Genomic DNA, 12,948 nt, shown 5'->3' on the forward strand with positions numbered 1-12,948 from the left:
TATTGCCACTAGGAGATAAAATTTTCTATTCTAGTACCTTCGCTCATTGCTTGCTTGTTTCTTCCTCCTGTCTTTTCTTTCCCTTTTTTTTTTTTTTTTTTTTTTTTTTTTTAGTAGTTGTGCAAGTCTTTAATCCCAGCACTCAGGAGGCAGAGCACCTTCCCAGGCTACATTCATTCATCATGAGGTCAGCTCTCTGAACTGAGAGAAATAAGTTCCCCTGGAGGACAGCAGGGTCAGAGCACTGTTCTCCAAGGGGTATTGCACACAGCATAACTCCAAGTGTCCAGTTTACCCACCTTTCTCAGACCTCCCATGCTTTTGGAAAAGGCCAGAAGTAAGTTAGATTAGGTTGGGAGTTTTAACACTACAACTGAGGCAAATTGAGTGCTTTCAAATGCTCTGAAGGGTGCTTGCTATTTATAATAAGAAAGTCCTTTTGCTGAGGGAAGATTATGTCAAAGTAGCAGTCTCCTTTAATTTTCCTGTTTCCTAAGGTGGCATTTGCATGCATGGTCCCTCCCTGAAAGGAGGCAGTCTTTACCTCAGCTCTAAATGGCTGCCTTTGTTTTGGGGGCTTGAATGGCTCTATCTCAACATTACTATCCCACAAACAGGACCAGAGGAAGCAGACACAGAGGGAGCCTCAGGCTGGCGTCATGAAAAGCAGAGGCAAGCCAGAGCCAGGCCCTTACCCTAGCACACCCCACAGGTTCTGCCCTGGATCCTGGGCACCACCCCATCCATGATGGGGGTCTCCCACAGGTGTACCCCATTGCTGGGGAGAAATAACCTTGCTCTTCCCTAGAGGTCACTGGAGTGCTGTGGGCCTCCCTGCCCAGTGTCCCACTGAGTAGGCCCCTTTGTCCTCTTGCTCACCTGCCACAACCCTTCTCAGGGTCTGTGACACTGACACTGGTGGACTTGGCCAAAAGAGACAGGCAAGGGCCAGAGCCAGAAGAGAAAGGCAGTCCTGTCTCCTATAGCCAACTGTACCCTGTTTCTAGTGCAGGATGTTTTTCTCCCATCACTGTGAGTGGGTCTAGTAACTTCCAATCTGGCATCACAAAGCCACCTTGCTGCCTACACAGCCCTGCCCTGGCTTTCCACACTACTTCCAGGACCAGCAGAACCAATATCACCAGTAGGCTGGGTAGAAATGCAGATCCAGAATACTGAAAAAGGACCTGATGGCCATGAGATAGTCATGGATTTGCATACTCTTGCCAGGGTCAGAGGTGACCACCAGAGGCTTCCAGGCTCCCTAGGACAAAAAGAAGAAACCGTAGGTGGAAACTGCCCTTCCTCCCATCTTCACTTCCTTCTGGGCATTAGTTCCCAGCTGGGAGGCAAACACATCTAGATACATTTTTGGTTGTCACAACTTGAGAAGGGAGCTGCTCTTGGCACACTGAGGGAGGTGCTGATAAGCACCCTCCATTACACAGAATAGCCCTGTTACAAAGAAGCATCTGGCTCAAATGTCAGGATGGGCTGCTTAAACCCTGCCCTGAAGTTCCTCTAGTGCATGCTAGGTATACCAGGAAATCACGTCTCCATAAAGGGGACTGGACTGACTGACAGGGATGACAGTACCTCAGGCTCCGGGGTCAGTCTTTCCTTGGCTGCCCCCATAGCAAGTGTGGCAGAAGATAAAATCTTTAGTATTTGATGTGGGGATCTAAGATTCAGGTCTGTAAAACATATTATCCAACAAAAATGTCTAAGTTCAGGTCTACACAAAGATCTTCGATATCCTCTACTCTTCTCTCCACTACACTGCAGCCTGGCAGGTGGAGGCCAGTAGCCACACTCACAGGAAAGGGTGGGAACTCTGTGACAGAGGGTGGCTCCTCCCCTGTGAGTGAGCATGCAGGAAAACACTGGCAGGCCCACAGTGAAGGAAGACTACTAATGACTAGAGAGAAGAAGAGCTACTGCTACATCTGAAAGTGTTATGCAGATAGTACTGAGTACATGTAAAGAGTAAACATGGGGGCTGGAGAGATGGCTCAGCAGTTATGAGCACGGGCTGCTCTTGCAGAGGACTCAGGTTCTGTTCCCAACACCCACATAGCAGCTAACAACCATCTACAACTCCAGTTCTAGGGGCTCTGATACCCTCTTCTGGCCCCCACAAGCATGGTGCACTTATATAAATGCAGACACACTACTCATACACATAAACATAAATGAATAAATAATTTTTTTGTCTTTTTGAGACAGGGTCTCCCATTGCCCCAGCTGTCCTGGAACTCACTATGTAGACCAGGCTAGGCTTGAACTCACAGAAATCCACCTGCCTCTGCCTCCAGAGTGCTGGGATTAAAGGCATGCACCACCATGCCCAGCAAATGAATAAATAATTTTTAAAAAGTAAATACACCCAGGGGCTTTGAGATTTCTAGCATATACATTGGAACCCACAAAGCAGTCAGACAGACACTTGTCACCACCCAGGGTTGAAATGGGGAAACATTCTCAGCAACAGAACCACTTGCTGTGGTAGTATTAATTTGAGGTACTAAACTGACAGGAAAGATGAAGGGCTGATTTCACCACTGACATGACTGAATCCTACACAGATGTGATGTACTTGTGTCAGTTTGAGGATTTAATTTTGTGAATCCCAATTAAATAATTTATGATTGGTGCTAGCACCCGTTTGAGAGAAGAGGAAATGTGAAATCCAAATGAATCAGCAAGCCTGGAATTCAGTGCCTAGTCTAACACCAAGTAGATCCTTTCGAGTCATGGATGTTGAGGGATGAGGCTGCCTATAACTGAACAGCCTGGGCAAAGTGAGGCAATGTTCCATCCCAACCCTCTTTCTAGAGTGCAGACTCCTGTAGACCCACCCCAACACCATCCATGAAACACTGTTTGAAATAGAATCAACTCAGACCCCAACAGGTTCATCTCTAAAACTGTGAGAACAGGGAATTCAAAGCTGCCCTCTGGGTGATATGTTCCCTCTGCTAAATTGCTAATTGCTGCATTTTAGAAGACATAGCACAAAGCAAAGACATGCCCTGGGGAGGACTGATTGTTCTCTTTGCAACCCTACCAATCTGCTTCCCTACCTGCACTGTGGGCAGGGTCTCAGATTGCATGGGAGTAGGCCCCACAGCCATCACCTTCCTAGGGATCTCAGACAAACCCACGGAGCTCACATAGCAGTGTGTTGCCCTGAGTTGGGCTGGTATGTTACAATTATTTATCAACCTCGTGGTGTGAGTGTCTGGACCATACCATCCATAGAAACACTCTGGGCTCTCCAGAGCCCACCCCAGAAGAGGTACAGATAGAAGGGAGGTACAGATGGGAGGTTATTGGTTGCTGTTGCCACTACCACAGCTGGTCTAAAGCCAATGTTAACAAGCTTGTCAACTGTCATATGTTTGCAAAGTATCACCAGGTTAGCATGGGAATGGAATGGGCTTAATACCTTTCAATCTTAATTATTTTTGTATATGTGCATACATATTCTTATGTGTGCAAGTGTCTATGTCTGTGTGTATATATGAGCATCTCCGGCCAGAAAGAGGGCAACTAAATTCCCTGGAGCTGGAGTTATAGGAGGTTGTGAGCCACCCAATGTGGGTGTTGGGAACCAAACTCTAGGCTTCTATAGGAGCAGCAAGCACTCTGAAGTGCTGAGCCTTTCCAGCTCTAATTTTATTTTATATTTATTTTTAAACCTTTTTGAAAAAAAGATTTATTTTTCTTTTTTATGTGTATGAGTGCTTTGTCTGCATATTACAGAAGTGTACCTGTGTCATGTAATGCCCATGGAGGCCAGAAGAGGGTGTCAGTCCCCTGGAACTGGAGTTACGGATGGTTGTTAGCTACTATGTGGATGCTGAGAACCGAACCCCAGTCCTCTGCAAGAACAGCTAGTGCTCTTAAGCCCTGACTCATCCGTCTCCTGTCATCATCTTCTATGTGTGTGCAGTGACACACAAGGAGCACTGTGCCCAGCCTCCAGTCCTCTCCCTACTGTCTACAGTCAAATGGTGTGTGTGAATGTGAAGGTACAGAAGTGTGGGGAGCAAAAGGGGAATGTGGAATTGAGGGGCACAGAGAAAGGACACTGAAGAGTTCCACTTCTCTTGTACAGGTTGGAAAGAACAGATGACCAACTAAAGGTCATCTCTCTGCTTTGTCATGAATCTGTCTGAGGAAGCTGTGGCATCAGGTCCTGTGCACCCTGCCCTGTGTGCCCTCAGACTTACCTGGTAAAGCGTGGGATCTCATCGTTGATGTTCACAATGGTCACCTGGAGTGTTGAGGAGGCTTCAAGACCCCCACTGTCCCTCACTCCCACAACAAGGTAGAAACTGTCAGGGAAACATTCCAAATGAGAGAATCAAGCTTTGCTGACACTGCTACAAAGAAGGGTTGGAAAGAACAGATGGAAGGAGAGAGGCAAGAGCAGGTCCTCTTTCTGGCCGCCCTTGCCTAATGCTCCTTCAATGGTCAAATGTGGTCACCTTCCCTCCCTGGCCCCAACACCACTCCCCCATTTCTCACTGTGGAGTTGTTCCTTATAGTTACCACCTCTCAGGACAGGTGTCCACTCAAGCCAGCCAAGTCATATTCTCTTCCCTTAGGTCCCTCACAATGTCCCTGCAAAGGGCCTGTCCCATTATCAAGGAAATTAGCTCCCATTTTATTTTTTTATTTATTTATTCATTCATTCATTTGAGGTGCTGGTGCTGGAACCTAGGGCCTCCTATATGCTAGGCAAGCACTCTACCACTAAGCTACACCCCATCCTCAACAACTACCCTAGTTCTCACAAGGCCTATGGTATCATCCCAAAGCCTGGCCTCTCTTCAGAGACCTGCTTGTCACACTGGCTGCCCTTGAGCTCTACAGGTGCTGCCCTCCCAGCTCTTGCCCCCTTTGCCCCCCACTTTCCACTTCTGAGCATGTCTCCTGACTTGGTGTTCTCTCCCACACTGTGACTCTACTGCTTCACCCCTGTCCTGCCAGGGTTCTCTGCCCACTGAAGTTGAACTCTAGAAATGACCCAGGCTGCTCAGGGCCCCAGTGTCCTCTGGTTACAGGGCTGTTCCCTTGTTTTCCTTGACCCCTGGATGATCATACTTCTGGGAAAATCATTAGCAAGGTTACCTTTTGTTTCCTGCTTCAAAGTCCAACTCTGTTGTGGAGAAGAGAGTGCCGTTAGCAGACATTCTAAAGTTCTTCGAGGGAGAAATGAAGAAATACTACAAAACAAGGGGAAATGTGAATTAAGTCAGGACGCTTATGTCTCTCCCCAGGTGTGTTTGCTCAGGTCTGGTCTGGCACTCTTGGTCTGCGCATTATTTTTAATGAGTCAAGGAGATGTCTAGATAATCAGTTCTGAGATTTCATGGCTGCTAAGCAAAAAGGTCTCTTAGATGTGCCATTCTACAGCTCTAGATCTAATGACCACACCCTGAGGTGCTGCTCCAACTACTGAAAATGTGCCAAAGGGCCCCTGCCTGGACAGGTTTTGCTGTGGGCACCAGTCTCCCTCTCCTCACCCCTGTCATATTACTTCTGTTTCCACATAGCCTCTGCCTCTAATGCTATATCTTGACTTTAATCAACACTGCTTAAACACAGCCACTAGGAATTATGATCATGCCAACGTGGATGAGATCTTATCATTATTCTCAAAAGATAATTAGAGAGTTACAAGTATGTACGGAAACATCATCCATTGAAACGATAGAGGGAAAAGGAAGAGGGAAGTGCAAGTTGAGGCTGGAAGGCAGCAGAACTTGGGGTTGGGGATATGCTGTCCTTAGCCTTTTTCCCAGGTACGTGGTGGCAAGGGTCTTTGTTGTGCGTGGTCCCAATGATTAGCCTTGACAACTGTCTGCTATGCCCGTGAAATGTGACTGAAACATGTAGACTCATGTAGATCCGTGTGTACAGTCCACGAAGGGTCACCCCACAGGAGGATCATGACTGTGCTCCCCAACAGGTGCTCAAGGAGATGGCTTCCTTGCCTGGGGTGCAGAATCAAGGAAGCAGGGAAAGAGCCTGCATTAGAAGAGCTAGGCCCGTGTTCTGATCCTCATCACAAGATCTGGGACTAGTTCTTCCCTTGTCAGTCACTTATGGACTATTCCACCAATTGCTCCTCTCCCCTTTGTCACTGGAAGTTTAAATGAGAATGCATTCTGTTAGAAATGAAGGGCAAAGAGAACATTGGAGACTTATGTGTTTATATTCGTTTGTTCCAAAGGGCTCTGAGGTTAAAAGGTTTCATTATTTCTTGCTGGGATGAGGGATGATCTATCCTTGGGGACTTAGATCTCTGATCCAGATAATCAGTAGAAGGTTTGAAACCAGAACTACAGCCCCTGAAGTCTAGAATCAAAGACACAGCCAAGGTCTCCAACCCAGCAATGTGCTCTATGATTGCTTCAGAGTTCCCAGGATCAGAAGAGAGTGCATAGAAAATAGATTAAAGTCCCCTCTGGGGCCAATATAGAGTCTTTAAACCATGTTTGAAAAGTATTTAGTTTCTGTTTATTTAATAACCTCTTTCTAGTTGTAATGAACATACTTTTACACAGGAATTGGGAAAGACAGAAAAATATTAAAAAGCTACTAAAAGTCACCTGTGAAATCTCATCACTTTGATGGATTACCTCCTGTTCCTCATTATACAAGCACACACCTTCCAAAATCTTGAGATGATGTGCTAATCAAATAATATCATGTCCTTTTGTTTCTATCTCAAGCATTTCCTCATAGTCTTGTGTCTCCCATCCAAGCCCAACCCTGCTTAGCCTCTGAGATTAGATGAGATCAAATGTGTTCAGGATGGAATAGCCATAGACTCATCTTTTTAAATTTTACTGTGCAGCTTAAGCATAGCACAGCATTTTAAACATGTGGCTTATTTAACTACAGCCTTTCAGTGGTCATTTAGATGTTTCCTGCCCATTTTTAAGAGGAAATATTGGAGCTGGAGAGATGACTCAGTGGTTAAGAGCACTGACTGCTTTTGCAGAGGACCTGGGTTCAATTCCCAGCACCCACATGGTGGCTAAGAACCATCCTTAACTCCAGTTCCAGGGGAATCCAACTGCCCTCTTCTGACCTCCGCAGTATTGCACAATACAGGGGCTATACACACATACATGCAAATAGTACACTCATACACATAAAACAAAAATAATACATCTTTTTAAAAAGAGGAACTATTTGGGCAATGCCAGGGAACACCCTTCTCTCACCTTCCTTCAGCAATCCCCTCTCCCCAAAACTGTAGAAGGATTTTCACAAGCCCCCAGCATCTCTCCAGTTCCCTGCTTGGGTAGCAATTGGTTGGGCCAGAAGCTACCCACATGCAGAGCAATCCTGTGTCTTTGAACTGAGCCTTCCCTGCAGGAAATCCTTACAGATCCATAAATCAGAGGCCCATGCTGGGTGCGATGGAAGAACAGTGTTTTAGAGACCCACGGGGATGTTTACTACATGCACCTAAATCAAGATGTCTTTCTACATGTGTTTTGAAAAACTCTAGGACTCAAATCTCCTATTTGGTTCCAAGCAATGGAACTCTTGGGATACAGAGATGGCAAACAGGCTCCGACCTCCAAAAGCTTATGGTCAAATGAGGGAGCAGACAGGGATATGACAAAAGGGCTCCAAGAGGGGCCCATATGAGCTATGACAGGAACCAAGACCCATTTGAAATAGAAAAGTCACAAACTGGGATAGTAATTAAGTTTGTGATTCTGAAGCAAGACTTCCAGGATTTGATTCCTGGTCCCACCACCCCCCCTGTAAGTTTGTGTAGGGTGATAACAGAGTCTACTCCATGGGGGAATCCTGTACTCTGCTAAAACAGTGCTTGGAACATGCTGAACCCACAGCAGATGGTAGTTCCTACTGTTCAGCTAGAATGGAAGATCTGCCACCGAGGGTGTAGCTCAGGGCTCTTCCTAGCATGTTCAAGGCCCTGGATTTGATCCCTAGCCCCAACACCTAAAAATTAATAATGAAGATCCTAAAGGAAACGACTTCCTCTTTGTTTACTGTGATGTTCCCAGTATATAACTGGAGCTGGCCCACAATAGAATGTTCAATAAAGTTTTGTTAAATGTTCAATGTTGGGATTTTCTTCTTGTTCATTTTTCATTGATGAGAGATCCACATTCCCACCTTTGAAAATCTTAAAACAAGCAGGATATGGTGGCCTATGCTCATAACTCTAGCACTCAAGAGGCAGAGCCAGAAGGATTGCCACAAATGCCAGGCCAATCTGGATTATAAAGTGAGACCTTGCTAAAAAAAAAAATACAGCAGCAATGATAACATCAAAAATCAAAAAGCCTCATGCTGAACATTCCTTAAACAAATCTGTTTAAATGTGATAATGCTAGATTTGGCTACGAAATCTCCAGTTCGGCCTACGGTCTCAACAATTTCTGTGAAAAAGAAAGGAAAGAAAAAAAATCTAAGAAACAGCAACAGATAGAATTGCCATGGGAAACCAAGGAATGGGGGGAGGTGTTAATTTCTATTAAGCTGATTTCCTGGAATCTTGATATATATTTTTATTAGCACTACGCTAATTCCCCTTTTCCCTCAATCTTCATGCTTTGTTCATGGGGACACAGTTTTGTACTCAGAGAGGAGATAATATCCGTAGACTAAAAATATTGAATCATGTGGCCTCTTGCCAGCAACTCAGTAAGGCTTTCTGTAAAACCTGGCATTCTCTCCTCCTTCTGAAAGGCTTGTTTAATCAAAGCTCTCCCTTGATATTCATTCTTGAAAACAGAAATTAAATACAATGAAAAGAAACTGTAGCCCCTCTCTGCCCCGGTCCTGATTGAGAAAAAGTCCTGAGTAATCAGATCAACTCCGTTAACAAATGCTTGTCAGACAAGTTCCCTGCTTTCCATCGGGAATATCCCTTCCCATCTCCCACAGTTCTGTTCACATGCCCCTGGTGGCTCCTGGTTGCCCTTGAACACAAAAGCTTCCATTTGGAAGCCCATTTTTCCTGTCCCGTCCACTCTTCAGAGTGCCTTTGGTATAGCCAAAGGGAAGGTGAGGTGGCCCAGTTTCTGGAAATGTTCCTTCCCTGGAGGCCAGCTATCTCCCTGCAGTTCCCCACTGCAGCGTGGCAGCATCTGGTAATAGAACCTGGGTGGCTTTCTCAGCCACCCCTGGCTTTCAGATGTGCAGTACAAAAAACAATTCAACCTATCCCCTGGAGAACAGGGGATCCACACCACCCTGGACTGGTTGCCAGGAGAAGGAAGAGCCTTTATTCCTCCCAAATCCATGGAGTGCCAGTAAGTCTTCAAGTCACTGGGTTCAAGACCTGAGCCCTATTCAGAGGACCAGAAACACGGGAGTTAGAGAGATGGCTTAACCGTTAAGAGCACTGACTACTCTTGCAGAGCACCCACATGGCAGCTAGTAACCATCCATAACTCCAATTCCAGGGAATCCAACGCCCTCTTCTGATCTCCATGGGCATTGCACAACATGGTTGCACCAACCTACATGCAGGCAATACACACATACACATAAAATAAAATTTTAAAAATGAGTATTTTGTAAAAATACCAATTTTTGTTCTCTTTTCTCCTATTCTACTCCCATCCCACTTCAGAGGTGGCAGGTAGGGAGAGGAGGAAGAAGGAAGACTTGACTGAAAAAAAACATCTACCATTAAAAAGCTACCCACTGCAGTCTTCCCTGAGACCTGCCTGTGTGGATGAGCCAAATGGGTACAGGCAGTCACTCAAATGTTTTAAAGAGATGTTGACAAATGCAAGCTAACTTTACTTAAGCATGTTTTGGGGTTTTTGTTGTTGCTGCTTGTTTGGGGGTGTTTTTGTTTATTTGGTGCTTTGACAGCATCTCATGTATTCCAAGCTGGCTTTGAACTCGCTATGTAGTGAGTGCCTGGTTTTATGCAGTGCTAAGAATAGAATTCAGGACTTTGTGCATGGTAGGCAAGTACTCTACCAACTGAGCTGCATCCTCAGTGTCCTAAATAGCTTTTAATAATGTATTCCTTGCTGATAAAGCTCCAGCTCTGATCCCTGCCCCTTTTGTCATTCCTATGCCATAAGGAAACTGGGTCCTCTGCTGCATGATTCAGGCTCTATCAATCTTAGGGACAACAATTCCTATCTACTGAGGGTCTTTCCAGAAGTATTGTGGTAGGAATTCCTTGGCGGCCAAGAAAAGGGAGAACAAAGAAAAGATGGCATTGTCTAATCGGTGTCCCATGAGTACCCATGTGCTGACTTACTCTATTCCTGTAGTCATGTCACAGCCCTGTAGCCTTAGAGCACCTAATTAGAATGTATGTTACCATGTAAGGGAGACAAAGGAGCTAGAATGATACAAAAAGCAAAACCTTAATATGCTCTGGGCTTAGTTTTTAGATATGAATCCATTGTGTCATTGCACAAATAAAACTACTTCCTGAAAGAAAAGCCTTGGTGTTCTCTTTCTGTATGAAGCTTCTGCAATGACAGGCATAGCCAGCAGAAGCTTTGCACATGGGGCAAGAATCATCCAACCCCAAAGACTTCTTCTGTGGCTTCATAGAAGAACTCGGAATAGAATGCCTTTTGCTAAGATTTATGGGGGTGGCTCCAGAGTTAAACAAGTTAGGGGGCATGTGGTAGAGGTGCTATTAGGAAGGAAAAGGTAGGCCACCATGGTAGAACTTCCGGAGGAGGGTAGAAGAGGAGAGGTGAAAGTCGGGTCAGAAAATACACAAAAATTCAATAAAAACAAATTAAAAAAAAAAAAAGTTGGGTCAGGAGACCTGGGTCGCTACTGTAGTAACCAGCTAAACCTCAGTTCTTTTTCTCATCCAGAAAGAAAGGGCTGCTGACTGACTAGAAAAGTTCTTACCAGAGCCTGGGCACGGTGGTACATACCTGCAATCTCAGCATTCAGTAGGCTGAGGCAGGTAGATTGGGATTTGGACATCAGTCTGGGCTACATAGCAAGACCCTGTCTCAAAAATAAAACCAAAAAGGGTTGGGGCTGTGACTCAGTAGCAGAGCACTTGGCCTTACATGCATGAGGACCTAGGTTCAATCCCCAGTCCTGAGGGGTAAAAAGGAGGAAACTTTTGGGGCCAGCTGAGATGACTCCTGGGATACAAGCCTGATGAAGTCTGACAATTTATATTTCATTGCTGGATTCCATAGTGGAAAGATAGAACCAACTTCCCAAAGTTGTCCTCTGAGCCTGGTGTGGTGGGCACTCCTTCAATCCCAGCACTTGGAAGGCAGAGGCAGGCAGATCTCTGTAAATTCAAGGCCAGCCTGGACTACATAGTGAGATCCAGGCCAGCTGGGGCCTCAGGGAGACCCTGTTTCAAAAAGAAAAAAAAAAGAGACCAAAGTTGTTCTCTGACTTAAATGTACAATACCACACACACAATAATAATATAATTAAAATAAAATGAAATGAAAGTGTTATCCATCCAGGAGCTTGGTTGGTCCAGGTTCAGTGTATGACGACTTCTAAGAAGATGGGCCAGCTAGGCCCCTCTCAGAGCCATAAGTAAGATACACCAGAAAGAATGTTCTCTTGCCCTCCCAGTAGCTCTGGTAGCAGCACGATTATTGTTCTTTTAATTTAATCCTCTGTCTGCCCTGGTGAAGACAAATCACACTTCATTTATGCAAAGTCCTTCCTTAATGGAAGGGCCTGAGAAAGCCGGTTAATGGAGGGACTGTGCACTGGATCACTTTGCCTCCATCTTCGAAGCCTATTACCATCCTCTGAGTCTCTAAGGAGGCTCTGCTGCAGCCAAGGGGCCATTGCCAAGCAAGGGGAGGGGCTGGAAAGTGGGTGGTTCTCACTGAGCCCCCTTCAGGAGGTAGAAAATAACTGGGTTGGAACCAGAAGGCAGGCCAGAAGTCTAACCCTTCACAAGGATCATCCTTCTCTTTATGTACAGATTTCTGAGTCCCAGCTCTACATACATCCTCATTAGAATATAGAAGGAGCCCTGAGAGAGGTAACTATGGTGAGAACTAAGCCCATGCACCCACAACCAACCATTAGCCCCATGTGCACGTCACTACCAAGCACCTGAAATGTGGCTGATATGAGAGGAGGGGAGCCTAGGAGTAAAGGGCAGACCACATTTCAAGACCACATGGAAAGATTGTGTAAAATATCTCATTCATCACTGTTATTTTTTTATGTGTATATGTGTATTGCCTGCATGTAGGTAAGTGCACCCATGTCATACAATGCCTGAGGAGGTCAGAAGGGGCTGTCGGATCCCCTGGGTCTGGAGTTACGGACAGTTGTTAGCTGCCATGTGGGTGCTGGGATTCAAACCTGGGTCTTCTGCAAGAACAACCAGTGTTCTTAACCACTGAACCATCTCTTCAGCCCCATCACTGTTATCTTGATAATGTGTTGGATATATTGAATTAAGCTACATTGTTATAACTTAAACAGAAGGGCAGGTACATGGAAAGGAACTGACATTCTTACCCTTTAGAAGAGCTTTATTAGGACAGAGAGCCTTGGACCACAGTGATGGGGGCACGATTAGGTCTTAAAGTGGGAAAATATTCAAAGAGAAAGCATATCCTAGCATAGGCAGCATGATAGGGTCTTGAAAGGAGAGGGAGTCTTCCCTTCAAATTCCAGAGAGTACCTTCATTAGGAGAGACAACTGCCATATACAGATGATGGGGGCCTCCCAGAAAGAGCCTTCAAACTCCCTGAGCAAAGGGGATTTCTGGCTCACACGTTTTCAGGGAGTGGTGGGAAATTCCACAACATGTGTCTAAGTCTACTTGACAGGAGGCAGAAATAGTTCAAAGTTGCCTTGGCCCTGGGCAGCAGGGGAGATGGAATGAGTCACAGTAGGTGCCTGTCAGTTCTTTGTCCTAAAGGACAGACTGTATGGCCTGAGTTTTGGGACAG

The 12,948-nt window shown here is 45.6% G+C and overlaps 1 protein-coding gene across 1 annotated transcript in view; it reads right to left on the reverse strand.

Moving 5' to 3' along the window:
• The window catches only part of Cdhr3 (cadherin related family member 3), a 64,810-nt gene that overhangs the window by 30,282 nt on the left and 21,580 nt on the right, over positions 1–12,948 (reverse strand). The window contains exons 5-6 of the mRNA XM_008830788.1: positions 5,140–5,234; positions 4,236–4,340 (exon numbers count right to left, since the gene is read on the reverse strand). Of these exons, the coding sequence (XP_008829010.1) occupies positions 4,236–4,340; positions 5,140–5,234 (200 nt within the window). The remainder of the gene's footprint in view (positions 1–4,235; positions 4,341–5,139; positions 5,235–12,948) is intronic.

The sequence above is a fragment of the Nannospalax galili genome, unplaced genomic scaffold (genome assembly GCF_000622305.1).
Source record: "Nannospalax galili isolate Female #2095 unplaced genomic scaffold, S.galili_v1.0 scaffold312, whole genome shotgun sequence".
Lineage (NCBI taxonomy): Eukaryota > Metazoa > Chordata > Mammalia > Rodentia > Spalacidae > Nannospalax > Nannospalax galili.